Source organism: Populus alba, chromosome 19 (genome assembly GCF_005239225.2).
Source record: "Populus alba chromosome 19, ASM523922v2, whole genome shotgun sequence".
Taxonomy (NCBI): Eukaryota; Viridiplantae; Streptophyta; class Magnoliopsida; order Malpighiales; family Salicaceae; genus Populus; species Populus alba.
The window spans coordinates 10792557-10814783 of NC_133302.1; the positions used below are offsets into that span (position 1 = coordinate 10792557).

Consider the following 22227-nt stretch of genomic DNA (forward strand, 5'->3'; position numbering starts at 1 on the left):
TTATGATAAAAAAAAATAAAAATAAAAAGTAAAACGATGAAGTTGGAAAAAAAAATCAAAAGAAAAGAGTCAAGATAATATTTTAAAAAATATTGAGATGACTATTTATTAAATCGATCCAAGTTAATTTATTAAAATTGTGACCTAAATCATGAGATTGTAATAATTTTATAAAAAGCAACTTAGAACAAAACTAATCCTACATAAACTAAAATGAAACATATCATAAAAAATAATTTAAAATAAACCAAATGCTTCAAAAATAAATTTCAATATGGCATTTTTTTTATTAAAAAAATAATTGAAATGACAATATATTAGATTAAAGACGCATCAGCCTTAGTGCACCATACTTAAGTTAAGCTGTATTGTTATTTAATTGTTTTTCTAGGTCAAGTTTCTATTCATTAGTCTCGTCTAAGGTCTAAGACAAATCTTCCTTTATAAGAAAATCTTTACCTTACCAGGTTAAATCCTAATTGTTCTAAAGTCTGAATTTTAGCATCACATTTATTTTATATTTTGTATCTTTAATACCTAATGGTGTACACCTCATAGATATTAAAGTCTACATCTAAACTATAATATAAAATGAACAAAATGATTGATAAAGTATTTTAGACATTTTAGACAAACCTCAACGAATAATCATAAACTGGTTATGATATATATATTTTTTATTTTTAAAACATGAGAAAGATGCAATTTTTTTTTATGAAAATATACTTGGAAAACTTTCTAAGATCTGGCCGTATGCATGAAAACAAAATATTTTTTTTGTTTTTCTTATTTTTTAAAAAAGGGAAATTAATTAAGAACTTTGAGATTTTTTTTAATTTAAATTTTTTTATGAAAAGTTTCAGAGAAAACCAAGTATTCTAGTACTAGATTTGTATCTTACAGTGCAAAAATACAACTCAATATTAAACAAAATTGGTAGGAAAACACGTAAGAAAATCAAAAATATTTTGAAATGCCCCTTGAATTTATTTATTTTGATTTTTTTTTGTTTTATTGTTTTTATAATATATAATATTATATTATTATTAAATATATGGTCCAGGTTGGCCCAGCTAACTAGGTTGGACCCAACTGGACTATGCTAATTAGCAGCCCAATAGGTTAGGCCACCAGCAACCCACCAGATTTGGGCTCCTCTTTCTTTCTTTTTTCTTCTTCTTTTTTTTTTAGGTTAGGCTTGGCTCGACCTTATGAGCTGGGTTGAAATAGGTCCAGCCTGGTCTTAAGAGGGGTTAATTATTCCCCCCTACATGCAGAATGAATTCTTATTGTGCATGCAGGCAATGACCTTGGAAGGGGGAAGAAAATGGGGGAAGGTTACTTGGCTTAGAGGTCACGGCAGTGCTAAGGATGTTTGGCTGGTGGCTTAAAAGGCTTCGATGGAGGAAATGTTGGCTGGTGTCGGCTGTGGGGGGAGAAATGCATAGGAGAAGGGAAATGCGTGATGTTTGTGGTGGTGGTTTCTGTTGTTGGACCACGACGGTGCTGAGGAGGAAGAGTTAGTCTGCTGGTGGTTTTCTTTGGTAGATGTAAGAGGTGATGGCAGCGGCGAAGAGTGAGAAAGAAAAGAGAGAATTGTTGGTTAGGGAAGGAAAAAACCAGGGAGCATACTGGTTTTTTTATTGATTTTGGAACCAGTTTTCTCCTCCTTCAAAACATGAAATCCTTATCTATTTATAGAGGTTGGAAGAGGGACACTTGGTCTCTACTTGTGTCAAATATTAGCCCTTGGATCGACACAGAAGGATCTCATGTGTGCCTCTATAAGAAGTGTGTTATTGGGAAGGAAAAAGATTTTGAGTTTAATCATAAAATTATGATTAAGGTTTAGGAGTTGACACCTAATATTATGGTTACTGGGAACTTATAGTCTGCGAGAATCTGAGTAAGAGATTAATTGTGAAAGAGGAAGATACATCATCCCCAATGCACCCTACCTAAAATAGATTGCATTGTTGTTTGATTGTTTTTCTAGGTCAAGTTCCTATCTATTAGTCTTTTTCTAAGGTATAAGGTAAATCTCTCATTATGAGAAAATCTCTACCTTATTAGGTGAAGTCTTAACATTCTAAAGTCTAAATTTTAGCCTCGTATTTATTTTCCACTTTATATCTTTAGTACCGAGGGTATACTCTATTATATAGTTGTGCACCCCTCGAATATTAAAGTGTACATCTAAACCCTAATATAAAAATGAATGAAATGATTGGTAAATAGTTTTTGATATTTTGGTCAAATTCTAATGGATAATGATAAACTAGTTACAATATTTATTTTTTTTCTTTTTTACATGATAAAGATGCAATTTTTTTGTTATTGTTTTTTTTTTTTTAAAATATGCTTAGAAAAATTTTTAGGATCTCACCATATACATGAAAACAAAATATTATTTTATTTTTGAAAAGGGAAAATTAATTTAAAATCTTTGAGATTTTGTTTTAATTTTAATTTTTTTAAGAAAATTTTTGGAGAAAATCAAGTATTTTAATACCAGATTTGTATCTTATAGTGCAAAAATACAACCCAATATTAAACAAAATTGATACAAAAATACGCGAGAAAATCAGAAATATTTTGAAATGCCCTTGGGTTTTTTTTTTGAATTTTTTGTTTTATTTTTTTTATAATATATAATATTATATTATTATTACATATATAGGTCGAACCCAGCCAGGCTGGGCCGACAACAACCTACAAGATCAAGGTTCATCTCCTCTTTTTTTTTTTTCTTTTTTTTTTGCTAGGCTAAACCCGGCCTAGCCTTATGGGCTGGGCTAAAATAGGTTCAGCCTGACTTCAGGGGGGTTAATTATTTCCCTCTATATGCAGAATGAATTCTCATTCTGCATGCATGCGATGACGGTGCGGGGGGGAAGAAGAAAAAAAAAGGAAGAAAGGGGGAAAGGTTACTTAGTTTGGGGGTTGCGACAATGGTGAGTATGTTCAACCCTTGGGAGGCTTCGGTAGAGGAAATGATGGCCGATGTCGATTGTTGGGGGGAAGAAACCAAAAACTATAAAGAGGAGGGGAAACATGCGGTGGTTTTTTTTGTTGGACCACGATGGTGCTGAGGGGGAGGAGCTAGTCTGTTAGTGGTTGTCTTTGACATATGTAAGAGGTGGTGGTAGTGGTAGAGAGAAAGAAAGAGAAGAGAGAACTATCGACTGGGGAAGGAAAAAACAAGGGAGTAGGTTGGGTTTTTTATCGACTTTAGAACCAATTTTGTCCTCAATTAGGACATTGATTAGTACTTAAAAATGCATTTTTATCAAGGTTTTATATAATTATTTTGCACTTGAAGTATCAATAACTCCTTAACTAAAGCATGTTTTATAATAACATATCTAATAATATAAGATACATTTAATTTATGGTAAATATTCATCTTAAATGCAGGCCTATCATATAAATGAAAGGATTGATTGATAAGTTTACATATTGAAATTGAAAGGATAAAAGAGGGTCAAACCTAGAAAATAGATGTTGTGCAGTCCAAACTGGAACACTGTTCGATAATTAAGTCATATTTGGAGCTGTAGATCTCGAATTTAAGTATGCTTTATATGGATGAAAAGGTAACACTTATGGCTACAACTTTCATGAGAGTCCAAGATTTAAAAAGGTCATTTTCAAGTCCAAATTATAGCAACAACGGAGAAGTTTGAATCTGTCCTGCAACCCAGACACTGTTCAGTGTTCAACCCATATCTCGAGTTCTAAAAGTCCAAATGACCTCAATTGTTTTTTTCTAGAAAGATAAGACAATTTCCTAGAACTTTCATAAGTATAGTTGGTTCCAATTCTGATGTTAACAATGACGTTTTGTTCAGACAAGAAGATAAGAATTTTCACCAAGTCAGAGTTGGCCACCCACTCAACAATTAGTCATCAAATCAATAGTTTCAAATTTTGGCCTATAAAAGGAGGCATTTGCCATACATTTAGGCATCTTGGTTTTCAGATCAAGATCATGCTCTTTATTTCTTTTTTTATATTTTTGTAATGTTTAAATTTTATTTCATGTTATATTTTCTTTAATCTCTTATTTATGCTTTTCATTTCCTTTACTATACTTGTGTTATTTATTTATGTTTATCTTCTTCATTATGTTTAATTAAGTTTATTATGTCAAGATGAAAAGATTTTACTAATGGTGTTAGAATATGTATAATATAAACTCAACATGGACTTCAATATTTATATCCAAGAAAGTTTGTTATTAACATGTCTTATCTTTTTATCTTACTAATTATTTATACCTTGCTTGTTAAATGGTTAATCTAGATTTGTGTTGTATAACACTTGGGACACAAATGCTTGGCACTTTCATAGCCAACTGTATGGTATAACCTACACCTGACTATGAAAAGAACATGAATTGTTATTAACATAAGTTAGCATCATGAATTCTTGACAATATTTAAAAGTATGGTGTTACTTAAATAAGATAATTAATATTATCATGTTAACAATTTATAATGAACTATTAAGGATAAATCATCCGATTGGAACCTCCTTTGTGTGTGGTTTTCAATTGAGTAATAAAAAGAGTTTATACTATAATTATTTCTAATACCATTAGTGGATCCTCTAACCTTGACAATTGTTTTTATCATTGTTTAATTCTTATATCAATATCACATCTCAAAGCTCTCTTTATTATTATTATTATTGCTACTACTATTGTTGTTGTTGTTGTTTATAATTTATATAGTTAACCTCTCTATGGTTTGACTTCAGTCTTATCGGGTTATTTATTACTTCGACACTCCTGCACTTGGGAGAAGACATCAATCTTTTGGTCGTGTCAAGTTTTTGGCGCCGTTCCCAAGGAGATAAATTTCTATAAAAATTATAAATTTTGTTATATTTTTCTCAATTCACTTTTTGTTTATCTAACTTTTGTTTCTTGTGTTTTGTCTCCTTTTCTTTTTCTTTTTCCTTTTATTTTCTTCTTTTTATTCTCTTCTTATATGTGCATGAGAGTTTGGTCATGTACATTAAATGATAGACTTTATAGGGTATCCTCATCTTCTTTAGAAAACATGGCTGAAGAGGATAATCAATTGCTTTATAATAAGAATAATCGGGTTAGAACACTTAGAGACTACATGAATCCAACAAGAACAATTGCGCAATCATGTATATTTTTTCCTCAAGATGCATCTCATTTTAATTTTAAGTCGGACATTATTCAACTTTTATCTTCTTTTCATAGCTTAAATCTAGAAAATCCATACTTTTATTTGAGAGAATTTAAATAAGTTTGTAACACTTATAGTGACTCAAATTGTAGCATGAACACTATCAGATTAAAGCCTTTTCCTTTTTCATTAAAAGATAAAGCTAAAACATGGTTATAAATTTTAAGACCAAGATCCATACGTGCTTGGGATGAAATGCAATAATAATTTTTAAAAAAGTTTTTTCCGTCTCACATAACAAACTTTTTTAAAAGACAAATCATCACTTTCACTAAAAAAAACAGGGAGAAACATTTTACCAATGTTGGGATAGGTATCGAGACTTGCTTAATACTTGCCCTCATCATGGTTTTGAAACTTGGAGTTTGATTTCATATTTTTATGAAGGGTTAACACCTAAAGATAGATAAATGGTGGAATTGATGTGCAATGAAAATTTTGAAAATAAAGACCCTGATGAAGCAATGGGTTACTTAGATTTGCTAGCTAAAAATGCTTAAAATTAGGACACTACGAGCACTTATGAGGCACCGGGTAAAACTCAACCTCATACATCTAGTGGAGGTATATACAACATTAGAGAAGATCATGACCTCTAAACCAAATTTGCATCTTTAGATAGAAAAATCGAGGCACTTGAATTTAAAAAGAGTGGTCAATTAAAATATGTTCAAGACATTATATATCAAATCTGTTAAATGAATGAACATGCAATCAATGACTATCCAACTTTACCTTCTTTCAAAGAATGTCTTCATGAACAAGCTCGTGCTTTAAATAGTTTCCAAAGTCTCAATCATAACCCATACTCACAAACATACAACCCTGATTGGAGAAATCACCCAAATTTCAGTTGGAAGAGTGGTAACAATAATGCATAAACTTCACAGCCACTGTTTCAAGCACACCATAATTTCTAAAATTCTCATGGATATGCACCTCTTTATGCTCAACCTCCTAGAAGAAATCTTGAGGAAACACTGCATGCATTCATTGAAAAGTAAGAGACAACCAACACTCAACTTGCTCTAAGCATGACAGATTTTAAAGATGCTTTTGTAAAATTCACATATGCTCTCAATTTTCAAGAGAAAGGTAAGTTTTCATCTCAACCACAACAAAATCCAAAGGGGCAATACAATGCAAATACAAGTAGTTTTAGAAGTCAACACATGGATCAAGTCAAATTAGTCATCACTCTTCGCAGTGGTAAGGTTATTGAAAAATCCACTCTTGAACCTTGTAAGAAAGATGATGAGTCAATCTCTGAGAATAAGGAAGGGGTTGAATATGAACATTGCAAAGAAAAGACTGATTCCCCATCAGCACTTCCATTTCCTCATGCCATGACCAAACAGGAAGTAATCGAGGATGAAAAGGGCATCAAAATTGTTGTCGCGGATCATTTGTCAAAATTGACAATAGATTCGACATCCGACATCACACTAATCGATGATTACTTTCCTGATGAATCTTTACTTTCTCTTAGTTCAATGCCTTGGTTTGCTAAAAATAACAATTTTCTTGTTTCAGGATTTTTGCCAGCTCATTTAAATAACTAGGACAAAAGAAAGTTTTTGAGCGACGTGCAAAATTTTTATTAGGATGACCCTTACTTATTCAAATATTATCCTGATCAAATATTTCAAAGATGCATTCCCAATAATGAGGTAAGTAGTGTCATTAAATTTTGTCACTCTAAGGCACGTGGGGATCATTTCTCATCAAAAAATACGACTGTAAAAATCTCACCAAGTAGATTTTACTAACCCACTATGTTCAAGGACTCATATGCATTCTGCAAAACCTATGAAAATTATCAAAAGGTGGGATTTATTTCAAAACATAGAGAGTCTTTAGATAATCTTCTATTGACTCTTAAGTCTCATCATAGTGGAGATATTCATCATGCAATTCATGATTTATAGCCCCATTTTCATAAAGAACATGCTCATCATAGTCTTGGGAATCTGACTAAAAAAAAACTTTGTTTGCCAGTTTTTAAGAAAACTAGATGGGAAGCCTATCCCCGACCCATAGAGGCGTTTAAGCCGTTCTTGGACATAAAACCAAGGGAAGATGTGAGCCACAATCACAATTACCTGTACATACACATGCTTTTTCAAAAAAAAAAAGAAGAAAAGAGAGAGAGAGAGAGAGAGAGAGAGAGAGAGAGAGACTCCAACTGACTTCCATATAGGTGATATGATTGCATTTTCTTTCTCTCATCTATAAAACCTTCTTCTTCTTCCCTTCATTTCTACTCAACCCACACATTCTACAAGTATAGACAGGTCTTGAAATGGCAGGATCCTCAGCTCTTAAAAAAAAAAATATTTATGTTTTTTGTGGATCCAGTCCTGGGAAAGAAAAAGAGTTTATAGAATCGATAAATAATCTTAGTCAGATACTAGCTGAGAGAAAGATTCATTTAGTATATGGGGGAGGCAGCCTTAGGGTAATGAGGAGTGTGTCAACAACTGCATTTTTAGGAGGTAGTCAAGGTTTGAGAGTCGTCCCCAAAGCTTTAGCAAAAAAGGACATCATTGGAAAAACAATTGGAGAAGAACTACAAGTTTCCACAATGTCTGATTGAATGAATACAATGTTTAAACATGATGATGCCTTCATTTCCTTACCAAGTGGTCTGGGCACATTGGAAGAAATCTTTTATATTTTCTCTTGGGCCTAACTGTACATTCACCATAAACACATAAGTCTATTAAATGTTAATGGTTTTTATGATAAATTGTTGTGTTTTCTTGATCATGTTGTGGAACAGGAATTTCTAACATCTTCGGCATGACAAATCATAATCTCTGTTGCTACTACTGAACAATTGATTAACCAATTACAATATTTTATCCCTGTAATTGATCTCTCCATGAGTCGCATAAATTGATCAACTAAAAAAAACCATAAAAAACTTAAATTGAATTTGAGCCTTCGTTTGTAAACAAATTATAAAACATACGAGGCATTTTCTAATATCAAATAAACTGATATCTTTCCACAAAAAACCATAATAAGTTTCTTTTAAAAAAATACATTTAAACATTTTAATTTCATATGACTAGGTCTCTTAAATAAAATTCATATTTTCATAAAACAAATAAAAAATACATGGAAAGATTTAGCATTTTTTTTAAATACCAAAATTCAAGAAAAATAGTTTTTATATATCTTTTCATGTATTTTTTAATTTAATAACAAGTTTATTAAATTCATAAGAACTTGGCCTACATTTCAAAAAAAAATAAAAATTAACTTGTTTATTTTAATACCAATGATTATGAACTTATAAGTAAGATGTGTTCTTGAATATTAAAAAAAAAAATACAAAAAAATTATGTTTGAGCTTTAGAATGGCTAGGTGCGATTCATAAAGTCATGGTTTACTCTATTAGGATGGACATGCTTTGACTAATAGACAGACCGACGATTATAAAAACACAACAATATCTTAGTAATTAAACAAATAAACAATGCAACTTTCCTTATATAAAGCGTACTAAAGGTAATATTATCTTTTCTATACATATTTAATCCTCTTATCTAAACTATAAAGACTAGTTAGAGTTTCTAGTGATTAAAATATTAGGTGATAACTTCAAACCCTTTTTAATTGATAAAAGATAAGGATTTTTTTTTTCACATGCACCTGAGAGGACAATCATCGCGACACCACACATATGCAATAAAGAGGATGGTTGGATCTTAAATTAAAGAATAAAGATAGCCCTCTCTCGTTATATTATATTACTAGCTATTTAGCATGCCCTTTATTGCGGGTCATAAAACAAATTCTAAAAAACAAATAAACAAGCATGTAGGTTGTTTTGATATGTTTTTTTACATGAAAAATTTGAAAGTATAAATTAAAAAATTTAAAGTCACTACATATAAAGCATTACTAATTAAAAAATCATGAAATTCAATCCCTATCAGATTAAATACCAAATGATAAAATCAAGAAAAAAAATAAATTATACAAAAAATCTAAAATAAAAAATTATAATTAAAAAAATAAGAGTAAAAAATAAAATAAAAATAAATTAGAGGGTAAAGAAATGTTCAATTGGACGGGTTAAATCAAAAGGAAAAATAACCTTAACAAAAAAAAAATAAAAAAAATAAAAGCCAAATAAAAATAAAATAAAACAACATATACTTTGAATAAATAGTGAAATTAATAAAACTTTAACAAAAAATCTAAGAATAAAATGAAATATAAAAAATAAGGTCTGAAAATAAAAAATATAATATATAATAAATTATAATTGAAAAATTTAATTGAAAACAAACAAAACTTTTATAAAAAGAATTAAAACAAAAAAAAATAAAAAAAATAAGGATTGAAATTAAATAACTAAAAATCAAAGACAACAACTGCATGTTTTGTTAGATTAGAGAGATAAAAGAATGGAAAACAACGATTACCAATGACAAGCTGCTTATAATCTGTCATCACACATCACACCATCACACATCACACCAAGAGAAAAATGATATGGTGGCACTTTCAAAGATGATAAAAAAGCAGTTCAGCTATCAGGTGGTGTCTAAGATAGATACCACCCACTCGCTGATATATACTAAAAATCAAAGACAACTGCATGTTTTTTTAGATTACAGAGATAAAAGAATGGAAAACAACGATCACTAATGACAAGCTGTTTATCATCTGTCATTTCGCATCACACCAAGAAAATCTGTCATTTTGCATCACACCAAGAAAAAAAAAGATATGGTGGCACTTTCAAAGATGACAAGAAAGCAGGTTCGGCTACTAGGTGGTGTCTAAGATAAATGCCACCCACTCGCTAATATATACTAAGGACACATCAACATTTTTTTTTTAATAAAAGATTAATTATCCAACAAAAAAATACAAAAATCCCCCATGCCTCTGAAAATTACAAAAACAAATGTGTGAAAGAACAAAAAAACCTGATTGTTCAAGTCTGATCTTTGTTTTTTTATCATTTTTTTGTTCTTTAATTTTTATTTTTATTTTAATCTATCAAATTAACTACCTCACATCAAAATAATTCTCATCCATTTGATTTGAAACCGGGAAATTAGGAGTTTACACGTTAACACACCAATCTTCGGTAGAGGATCACCTTTGATCTTGCTTTGTAAATTCTCATTCTGTCGTCTCAGTTATCTGCAGCAAAATATCCAAGTCTGGAGTCACATAAAGATGGGCATCACATAGAAACATACACAATTATCTTAAAAGGAAAAACCCACCTTGTGGAGAACGAGAGCTTGTGGAGATGCCAGATGAGGCACTGGGAATGGAGATCGACAGCTTCGTTGTAGAGAATGAGGTGGAGTTGGATCTATCATCTTTGAGGCCAGACCAAGTGTCCTGGTTCTCAGGCCACTCGTCAAAGAAGGGTCGAAGCGACTGCCCTTCGTGTTTCACGGGTTCTCCGGTGGTGAAATCACTACTGAAAAATGAATGCTGGGGATAATCATTCTTCAACATCGAGTCGTCAGTCGATTTCTCCGTGGGGAATGATGAAGCTCTGGATTGCATCAAAGACCAGGCATTGTCTAGCTGTGAGTCCTTCTGGAGACCCCTGTTGCATCCTGAAGGTTCAGACAAGAAGCTATGCTCGCCACCCTCAGGCTTCAGTCCTTGAAGATACCTATTTTGGCATAATATTAGAACCTTGATAGAAATCTTCTTTTACTATAACCTAGAAAACAATTTCCTGACAAGAACTAAATCACGAGGAGAGTCAGCAATGATGGCAGATGGGGTGTCAACCATTTATGGAACCTTCAAAATATTGATCTAGCGAAAACACATGCGACATCTCATAAGAAAATCCTATTCTTTTGTGTTCGCATAATATTAGATTTCAAATTGTGTTCCTGTTTCTCCATATACCTTCATGAACATGATTTACCTTTGTCAGGAATCAGCCTCCAGGAGAGTTAATGAATCTACGAAGAACAGAAGCTCATTCCATTTGAAGGGGGAGAAAAAGGTATCAGCATCAACAAAGTTAAAGACACAAAACCATGATATGGCTCAGAAAGGGATACAGATTAGCAGGATAACAGCAGGAAGTAGAAACTAAGCAAATCGTGGGATCAAAGTAGGAATAGCAGAGTGGTAAGAGTTCATGAAACTATAATGTCAGGTATGCTCATAGTTTATTTATTTATTTTTAATTTAAAATGAAAAGTCCTTCGGAACAAAAAGAAAAAAAGAGTAACAGAGAGCAAAAGGAGACAACACCTGGACATGGAACTAGCTTATCACAAGGAGGGCAACATGCTGTTGGCAGATAGTAAAGAGAGTACATGCCCAGGATAAAAGTGTAAGGATCCCAGGCAGCAGCTAACCATTTTAACATAAATTTCTGCAGAATCCCAAAAGACACCCTCCTATCTTTTACCCTTTCAACGGAAACTTAATGAGATACCAAAAGTTTGCATGCTCAAGACAACTTAATGAAATGCATCAAAATAATGTTTTTTTTTTATTTTTTAAAAAAATATTTCTGACATCAACATATTAAAATTAAAATGATCCAAAAACATTTTAAAAAAATCAAATTTATGAAAAACAATGTTTCAACAGAATTTCCGAGCATATACTGGAGTGCTTGTCAGAATTCCCCCATAAACTTAACAGCAAAAACAGAAAGCGAAGAAGCAGACCCAAAGCAAAGAGCAGATTTTGACAGCTATTCTCACAGACACCAGGGCCCAGAAGGGAAACTTGTCTGAACACAAAAAAGGGACATGAAGCATGTAATAAGAAATCCGCACTTATTGCATACACACAGGAATTGTATTGCAAGCTTTAATCACCAAGCAGAGAGATATGAACATTTCAAAATTAAAAATAAAATAAAAACCCATAAATAAAGCCTGAGCCGTGTAGCTATCTTCAGTACCACCAAAATTTGGGTAGAACCTGACAACTCTTTCTCCTCTGAGAATCTCAGGCAATCCATGACCATAAAAAAGCTGTAAGCTTTTTCTCTCTCTATGATCTGTTCAACCAGAGAGTGAATTAAGTTTACAGCCAATTACTTGCTGAAGACAAATTTTAATGGCTGTCAAGAGTTGTTGGATTAGTTTTCATCGATATAGAACCAAATCAGAGGGGGAGGAAGCCTGACGAACAAAAATAAATGTCATCCTGTACTTCTTCTCCATTCTATTAGACAACAGAGCCCAACTGAAACATGAAAGGTTTTCTCGACATCTCCACTACTCGCATCACCACAGCCCACGAGTAGGGAAAAAGGAATGAAGTGTGCTAGGCATAATTACCAAAATCTATACAGTGAAGAACGTATCTGGATTAAATTCTTTTCCCTTTTTTAAATACCATATAACTTGGAATAAGCTTAGCAAATCATCTTTGTCATCTCATCTAGGATTTATTTTATTTGATTTTCTTTCCTGGTCTAAAAGCATCCAAAAGGCACACAACCAGTAAATAAAAAGTCGATGATACCTGCAATCTTTAGTTGGGATTCCACGGGGAATGCAGTTCATATGATAATGGGATTGGTTAGGTCCAGAACCAGTGCCCTGGGGATTACCATATGTGCGCAGTGGGAGGTTCTGGAAGCTCCCTGTTCCACTGCTGCTTCCTGTTACAGTCAGTGATGTCACAGCGGACGATGACTGTGTCATGGTTTGTGATTCCACAGGCTTTCTTGAACGGTTGCGGCCACGGTGCATGTGGCGCTCACAGTACTTGGAGTCCGGGTATGCATCTTTGGAGCACCTCCACTTCTTGCCGTCGGTCCTCCTGCATCGACCTGGCTCCGGATCCACCTTCTTCCCATAGAAAGTGCAATAGCCCACTGCAAAATGATGCTCAAAATGTTATCACAAACAATTTCATACCAACAACAAGACAAGCAGGAGACACACTATGCCACAATAAATATAATATACACAGCATTGAGAACATGATGATTCCTTATATTAAGAACGGTACAGCCTTTACAAGCAGCAGTGTCAGACTTTGTTATAAAATAAGTGATATGGCATCTCCTAATCACCATATCACATGACTAAAGAAATATGAAAGAGAGAATCAAATCCTTGGAGAAAGCAACGGTCATGGCAAGAAATTAAAGGTTGCATCAATACAATACACAAAACCATTTAGATGATTGACATTACAATTTTATCTCTTCAAGAAATTCTGAAGAAGTGGAAAAATGTCAAATCTTTCGCCCTTGAAAGCTGATATATTGACCACATAATTAGTAGCCCACAAACCTCGACTGTGATCAAAATGAATAAAAAAAAAAGGATGTTCCAACAGATTTAAAATCAATTAAAACGAATAGCCAGCCTTTGAAATCCAAATCTACCAGATATATATCAACATGCACTTAGTAATGATAATAACAATAAAGGGAAATACTTCTCCATGATAATCAGGAAAACAACATAACTGTGTAAACTTGAAATTACTTATCCATAACAAGAAAACGTAAAAAATTGAAAGCAAAGTTTCAGTGTTTAAACAGGAAGAAGACGCAGAAGGACAAGGGAAAGGGCTGTCTATACTCGACACGATCCCCTAATCAAATCGAGAAGAAACCCAATGAAGACTCTAAATCAGTGGCCAAGAAATGGAAGCTACAGTATACACATAAATGTATATGTGTGAAGGAGGAATATATAGAGCTGGCTTACTGGCGGGATGGTGGAAGAATCTATGAGAAATGGACTCAAAGCTCCTCTGAATAGGAAGCACAAGATCAGGTGGAACACGCAGACCTGCCACCATGTACTTATAGATCAAAGCTTGATGTTCCAGTTCTTGCCATTGCGATACTGTAAATGGCGACCTCATGGTCATCACTCCTGTCCCCATCCCCCCAGATGTCACCCATGCTGCACCACCACCCCCAGCCCCTCCTGCACCAATAGTACTCATATCCACCACCACCACTACCGCTACTAGTTTTGGCTACTGATAATACCACTACTGCTGTACTAACTAGCGATCACAATATTAGCAGAAACTAAAAACAAATGAGCGCTGAGTGACAGGGATGAGGAGAAACACGGGACACAGATCAAACCGTGTCTGAACCATCCAGGGTATATATATATATATATATAAAACAATGAGTGCCCGTGTATATGTGCGCGCGCGCGTGTCGCAGTCTCAGTGAGTGTGGGGAGGGGATCCTGAAGGCCAAGTATGGCGTTAATAAAGATGGCTAGCAAATTGTGATTAGTAGTAGTAGGAGTAACTAATGTTGTTCCATATTCAATCAAGGCAGCCTCTCACTGCTCAGTTGTTGGGGCCATGAGGCTACAGTAAGTGATTCTTGTAGTAATTCTCTCTTATGGGAAGGTGATTTCCACGTAGGCAGTGGGACCCTGTCTTTGGCAGCTGTAGATTTTTCTTCTTTTTGGAGAAGTGATATCTACTGCTTCTCTTTCCCCTGCCAGAATGTAGGTTTCATGGCATGGCATGGCATGGCTTTTGGACCACAATAAGATCTAGTGGTGGGCAAGGCCTCAATTACTTTTCCTTTTATTTTTTTAATTATTATTTGATACATATCCGAAGTGGAGAGAGATAAAAACCTTGCCAAAAAGGTTTTTATATATTTAGCCGAATTTGGCGGAATGATAAAAACCTTGACTAAATAAATAGTTAAATGGTATAATATATATATATATATATATATATGAGACCAAAATCCATAAAAAAAAAATTAATAATTTAAAGTACTACTAGATTTAACAGTTTTATCAGTGGAAATATCTATTGATATTTATATTTATAGTTCGTTGATACGTATATTACCAATAGGCTCACGAAAAGAAATAGTTTATCGAAAAAATTTTCATTGATAATTTATGGTATGTCGATAAGTTTATTAGTAATAAATATACCAATAAATTTACAGATAGATAAAGTGCGTCAAAAATAAATAAATTTACCCACTTTATTCTATCGGTATCTCCATTGGTCAATTTAATATACCATTGACATGAAAACTGTATGTAATATCATTGGTGTTTTTATTTGTTCGTCGATATATCCATTATTAAATATAATATATCACCAACAGAATATCATCTATAATTTCATCGGTGAGTTAACAATAACAGTAACATTTACAATAATTTTTTATTTATTTATAGAAAATGAAGTTTTTTCCATAAAATATTATTCAACAACCAATATTTTCATAACCTAGAATTCCATTAGTTATGCAAAAAGATGCCAAAAATGTCCATAGTTTGATCCAATCCAACATTTTTCTTTTATTAAACTCCATGTAATGTCAAACCATATTCATCATAGTACTCACATATTACTTCATCAAATAGGTTACGTTATTCCTTAATGATCAATCAATCAAGAAACATTGATCAAATTTATTAAAAAACATATGATCCACAAATTCAGACTTTTAGAGACTATAACCACTAACCAAGGGTCAATGCTAACTAGGAAGGATATAAAGCAATTTGCTTAGAAGTATAGATTCAAAATAGTCTATTCTATTTCTTATTATGCCAAAGCCAATAGGCAAGTAGAATCGACAAAACAAAAAAAAAAACTAATTCTTAACATTAGAAATTGGTTAGAAACAATCATAAAACATACATAATGTTTTGTTAGAAAAAGTATTAACATATAGGACTTTCGAGAAAAGCATTTTAAGAACCTTATCACTTACCTTAAAATATGATCATGATGTCATATTACATATGGAGCTCAAACTATGAGGACTAAGAAGGCCCATATAGTACACAAAGTATAACATTGATAGTTATCTCGATACTTCATATCAATTTCATCTATAATTGCATTTTTTTTCTTTTTATTTTCCTTTTTCTTTTTATTGTGCTTTGATTGAACTATATAAAAGAAGGGAAAAAATTTGAGTCATGATAATCATAAAAAAAAATTCAAAGTTTTCTTAAAAATAATTATATGATTTTTTTATCAGCACAAAAGTTTTTAAATAAAAAGCAACGATAATTGAAATAAAGGTGTGTTCAAAATTTTAATTATTTGAAATAAGTTGAAAAAATTTATCTCTTTAATCTAAACCTTATTTTTTTTTATTAATGCTTTTATTTATTTATTTTAAAATAAAATATGTTTTTTTTAATAAAAAGCATTGTTTTTTAAATAAAAAAACTATCATGATCTCAAAACCAAGTTTTCATAAAGTAATATTAAAATAATACCTCAATATTTTGTACATGTTTGAAGGCAAAAAGAAAGTTAATTAATGTCATAAAATCATGCCAAAAATATATTTAATAAAACAAAAGGAATTTATGAACATTTGTTTTTTTTTTTTTCATATCAAGTATATAATAATTGAAAAAGAGATTGTTAACATTTTCATAAAACCTTTAATATTATTAAAAAAAATGAAAAAACTAATAATAATTTAAGTATTTTAATTTAAATATATATATATATATATATATATATATATATATATATATATATATATATATATTGGTCATAAAAAAGTCTAGACCAAAAGAATAAGTCATGTGCTTGCCTTAACATAAAGAAAGCCCATTGCATATAACCTATAAGCATATAAGGCTAGGCTTGCTCACCTTACTTTTTTTTTTTTTTTTTTAATGTTTAAGGATTGTTTACTTTTAAAAAAAAGATAAAACAAAAAAAATAGATGGCATTTTATTTGTATAACCAGATAACACGTTTTCTACTTATTTAAATTCTACCAATTGATTACATTTTTTCTCTACTTTTATTTTTCAATAACTATCTCTCTATTCTAAAATTTCAAAGAGTGAAACGCAAAATAAATAAAGTTTAGAATTAAAATAAAAAACTCTAAAAAACTAGGTACCAAAGATAAAATGTCAAGTACCAAAGTATATCTTTACGCACCTCTTTGTCTCTTATTTAAATCTATTCCAATTTGTTTTAACTAATAAAATCAAATCAATCCAGTAAAATAGAGAATAACTTCAAAAGCGGGACATTCCTTATCTTAGAAAAAAACAATATATTAAATCAACCAAATAATTTAGTGACATCACATATAGAGATACCAATCTTGGATAGGAGAAAAGAGAGACGTTATCTGGATAAAGGCTTTGTTAGAGCATTTGCCAGCTGATCAGCAGTAGCAACACAAGAGACATGCAGAGAACCATGAGCCACTTTGTCACGAACAAAGTGAAAATCAATAGCAATATGCTTCATGCGAGAGTGAAATGCTAGGTTGGCATAAACATAGTTAGCACTAATGTTATCACAATATATAATCGAGGTGCATGGGAGAGGAAATTGGAGTTCTGTCAGGAGAGATTGAACCCATGCAAGTTCTGCAGCTATGGTAGCAATGGCCCGATACTTAGTTTCTGTGGAAGATCATGCAACATACCTTTGTTTACGGGAACTCCATGAGATAGGATTGCCACCAAGAAAGATCATATAAGCAATGGTTAAAGTTCGATCATCTAAATTCCCAGCCCAATCAACATAAAAAAAATGCATGTAAGGAAGTATTATGATGCCTGTGAAGATAAAGACCATGAAAGATGGTGCCTTTAAGATATCACAACAAACATTTAGTGGCAATCCAGTGGGATTTGGTAGGGCAATACATAAATTAAGATAGCTTATTGACAGTGAAAGAAATATCTGGGCGAGTAAGATTTAGGTATTACAATGCCCCAATAACACTCCTATATTCAATGGCGTTGGTAAGAGGTGAACCATCATTAAGAACAAGGGAGCTCGTGGTAGGGAGAGGAGTGCCAACCTCTTTAGCACTGTCTATACTAGTGCGGACCAAGAGATCACAAAATATATTTTTGGTGTAAGAAAAATAGACTTGAGGAGGTGGGAAGCACCTCAATACCAAGGAAGTAATGTAGTGAGCCGAGATCTTTGACTGAGAATTTGGTTGATATAGCTGCGATGAATCTAGTGATGGAAGGAGGATCACTGCCGGTGACAACTAAATCATCAACATATACCGGAAAATAGATGAGTTAGTTATTGTGATGATATATAAATATAAAGGGATCAGAAACTGCATTTGTAAAACCATAAGATAACAGAAAGGAGTGAAGCTCATGATACCATGCTCGGGGGCTTATCTGAGACCATAAAGGGCTTTACAAAGATGGCGAACATGAGTGGGAAACTGTGAATTAGTAAATCCTGGAGGTTAAGACATAAACACTGCTTTAGAGAGTGTACCATAAAGAGATGTGTTATTGATATCTAGTTGACGAAGTGGCTAGCCATTGGTAACAGCAAGGCTGAGGATAATTCGGATTATTGTGGGTTTGATGGCAGGACTAGAAGTTTCATTATAATCAATGCTTAGTCGCTTGTGAAAACCTTTCACAACTAAACATGCTTTGTAACGATCAACTGTGCCATTCGAGTTTCGTTTGATTTTAAAAACCCATTTACAACCAACCAAGTTTGTAAATAAAGAGTGAGGGACAAGATCCCACATGCCATTACATAGTAAGGCATTGAATTCATCCGACATGGCAACTTGCCAGTTCGGGTCACAAAGAGCCTATGAAGCACATGAGGGTTTTGTTGTGTCAGGGAGGTTATGTTTGGTGGTGGCATGGAGTTGATGGTTTAGCCTAACAATACCATTTTAGGAGCGAGTAATCATGGAGTGTGTTCAGTTGAGGTTTGAAGATGAGGTATTGATTAGAATTTATGTGTTTGTAGGAGGTGGAGATGGGAGGATGATAGAAGGAGCCACTATGGCAGTAGCTTTAGAGCCCGAAGAAGATGATATGGATGGAGATCATGGAATTATGAATGAGACTATGAGAGGTGATCGCGATGGTTGGTGTTGTATGGAGCCAGTGATGAGTGGGACAGTGATGGGAGACAAGTCATCCGAGGGATGAGAAGGAATGGGAATGGAAAGGGATTGTTTGGTAGATGAGAGGGATGGAAATACTAATTCATCAAAGACCACATGACAGGATAGAAAGATACGATTTTTTGAGGGATCAAAACATTTATAGGCACTTTGAGTGAGGGAATAGCTTAAGAAAATACAGGGATGTGAACGAGGTTTAAGCTTGTGATTGTTGTATGGACATAACCAAGAAAAACATAGACAACCAAAAACACAAAGTTTGGAGTAGTTTGGAACATCACCAAAAAAGGCATGAAAGGGAGAATGATTGTTTAGAATAGGTGTAGGAAGGTAAGTGGCAGTTTGGAAGGCATGTGACCAAAACTTAAGAGGAAGACTAGATTGATGAAGGAGAGTGAGACTGGTTTCAATGATATGGCAATGACAACGTTCTACAATGCCATTATATTGAGGTGTATGAGGTGGCGTCATAATATGAGAGGTGCCAAATTTTGCAAAAAAAGGTTTAAGTTTTTAAAACTCACCCCTACCGTACGAATAAATGGAAATGATTTTGGTTTTGAAGTAGTTTTCCACAAGATTTTTGAAGATGAGAAAAATAGTGAGCACATCAGATTTGTATTTAATGGGATAAAGCCAAATGTATTTAGTGAAATGATCCAAAAAAATAACAAAATATTTGTTTTGATCAATGGATTCAATAAAGGCAGGACCCTAAACATCAGTGTAAATGATTTTAAGAGGACTATGAATTGTAAGAGATGAAATTGTAAATTGAAGCTTGTGACTTTTATTGCATTGGCAAGATGAGCACAAGGTTAAACATATATTTTTGGATGAGAAAGGTAAAGAAAAATTCTTGAGAAGAGATTGAAGTGTGCGGGAAGAGGGATGACCGAGCCGTATATGCCACTCATTTACTAATGTTTTCACACCAACCACAGCAGAGGGTTGCACATGCACAATTAGTGTCCATTCATAAATATCATTCTTATTCGAGTCTTGAAGAAGAGTTTGCCCCGTGCGTAGATCCTTTATAGAAAAATAAGAAGGAAAGAATTCAATGGAAGTTAGATGTTGTTTGCAAAACTTAAAAACAAACACCAGAGTTTCTTGTATTGAAGGAACACAAAGAACATTAGAAAGAGTGAAAGGAGAAAGTGTAATGGAACTAGAATGAGAGATACGCAAACCTGTACCATCACCAATGAGTATAGAATCAGGGCCATCATAGGATGAGTGAAGGGAAAGATTGTGAAGATCATAGGTGACATGATTTGTGGTAGCAGAATCCAAGAGCTAAGGTTGCCTAGAGTCAGTGTTTGTGGTGGTGTAGTGAGCAGAAAGTGAGGGACCGAAGAGACCTTTTGCACTATGACCTTGTTGGTCACAAAATTGATAAACACCTCCGTAACCACGTCGTTGATAGTTGTTACGATTGGATTGCTAGTGAGAATTATGTTTGGGAGAAGAAAACTGATGATAAGTTGACCATGAGGATTGAGGATGAAATTGATGTGGTGAAACAACTTTGCAAGTAGATGACCAAGTGGACTAATGCCCATGATTTGAATTATATCACTAAGTAGTATTGGCAGATAGAGCTGATGGAGTTGAATGTAAATCCTCTCGTTTCAGATATGCCTCATAATCAATTAATTTATCATGAAGTTCTTCATAAGAGATAGGGTGATCCCAAGCACGAATACCTGCTGTAAGTTCGTTGAAGTCATGACCAACACCATTAAGAATGGCAATGGTGATATCATTATCAGAAACATGAGTATCAATGAGTGCTAATTTGTCAACAATGGTTTTAATAGAACAGAGATATTCACAGAGAGAACAAGAGTCACGAGGACGAACAAGACGTTCCTTAAGACTTATGACACGTGATCGAGAGGGGCTGGCATAGAGACGAGTAAGCTTGTCCCATGCCTCTTTTGAAGCTAGAGTAGATGTAATAAGAGGATCAATGGAGTCAGAGACAGAAATATGGATGGCATATAGCAATAGTTGATCTTGGCACATCCATGAAGAGAAGGTGGCAGAGGTGCGATTTGGGCAAGGATGGGTGCCATCAATGAAACCTTGCAGATCATAGCCGAAGAGAAAAAAATTAAATTGAGCACACCAAGAAGGATAATTCAAATGAGTGAGTTTGAGAGGTATTTGACCACTGGAAAGAGCAATAAAAGGAATGGTAGGATAAGTGGATGAGGTGGTAATTGTAGGGGTTGCTAGTATGAAATTGTTATGATTGGCCATGAAGAAAATAGAGAATGAAAGGAAGAAAAAGAAATATTGTTAATCTCGTTAGAGCAAAGGCTCTGATGCCATAAAGAAGTAGAAGAGTTGAGATAATTTCCTTGCTTGTTTTCAGTATATTCTTGTTATTATTTAAATACAGGTTTGTATGAGCTACAAATTACAGAATTTGTTACATTAGCTAAGGATAAAGGATAAGAAACTATTTTGAATTCTTTTTTCCAGTTTACAAGCTAAACCAGTCAACTTGTATTGAGTGGATTGTGGATATCCTTTACAGTAAAGACATGTTTATTTTTACATTTTAAAAATATTTTCAGAAAAATTTAATTTTTTTTAAATTTTTTCTTTGTTTAAATTAATATTTTATTGGTGTTTTTAGATTATTTAGATGCGCTGATATCAAAAATAAATTTTTAAAATAAAAATATTATTTTGATGTATTTCTGAGTAAAAAATATTTTGAAAAGTAACCTCAACAATACTCCCAAATAGATTATAAATAACTCATGTGACCTTGAAATTCATTTCACCATTTTATATATATATATATATATTTTTATATATATATATATATATTCACAAAGAGTATATACAAATTATATTGTAAACAAAAGTTCAAAAAATGGATTTTCTGAATCTTAACAAAAATATATTTAAGAAATATCTAAAGAACTCTTTTAGAAAAGGAAAAAAAAAAAAATCCAAATGAACATTTGATACCATTCAGCTCAATCTATTGCATTGCAAGGAATATTAATTTTGAGCTCGCTTCCACTCTGCTACACCACTTCTAACTAGTAAAAGTCAATTCACCTCTATTCTGTATTTATATTTTATGCAATGAT

The 22227-nt window shown here is 32.9% G+C and overlaps 1 protein-coding gene across 1 annotated transcript; it reads right to left on the reverse strand.

Moving 5' to 3' along the window:
• Window positions 1-10210: 10210 nt before the first annotated feature.
• Window positions 10211-14468, reverse strand: LOC118027801 (growth-regulating factor 4). The gene is made up of 4 exons (XM_035031295.2): window positions 13920-14468; window positions 12718-13072; window positions 10482-10885; window positions 10211-10395 (listed from the first exon to the last, which is right to left on the reverse strand). Exons 1-4 carry the CDS (start codon window positions 14161-14163, stop codon window positions 10388-10390), a joined length of 1011 nt encoding a protein of 336 aa, XP_034887186.1. The 5' UTR covers window positions 14164-14468; the 3' UTR covers window positions 10211-10387.
• Window positions 14469-22227: the final 7759 nt, after the last annotated feature.

Bases quoted from the DNA above. Each gene is read 5' to 3' on its own strand.
- LOC118027801 (XM_035031295.2), bottom strand. From the start codon at position 14,163: ATGAGTACTATTGGTGCAGGAGGGGCTGGGGGTGGTGGTGCAGCATGG. The intron at 13,073-13,919 runs GTAAGCCAGCTC...ATCATTTTGCAG, and splicing joins ATTCTTCCACCATCCCGCCA to TGGGCTATTGCACTTTCTAT. The intron at 10,886-12,717 runs GTATCATCGACT...ATGCCAAAATAG, and splicing joins ATCCCAACTAAAGATTGCAG to GTATCTTCAAGGACTGAAGC.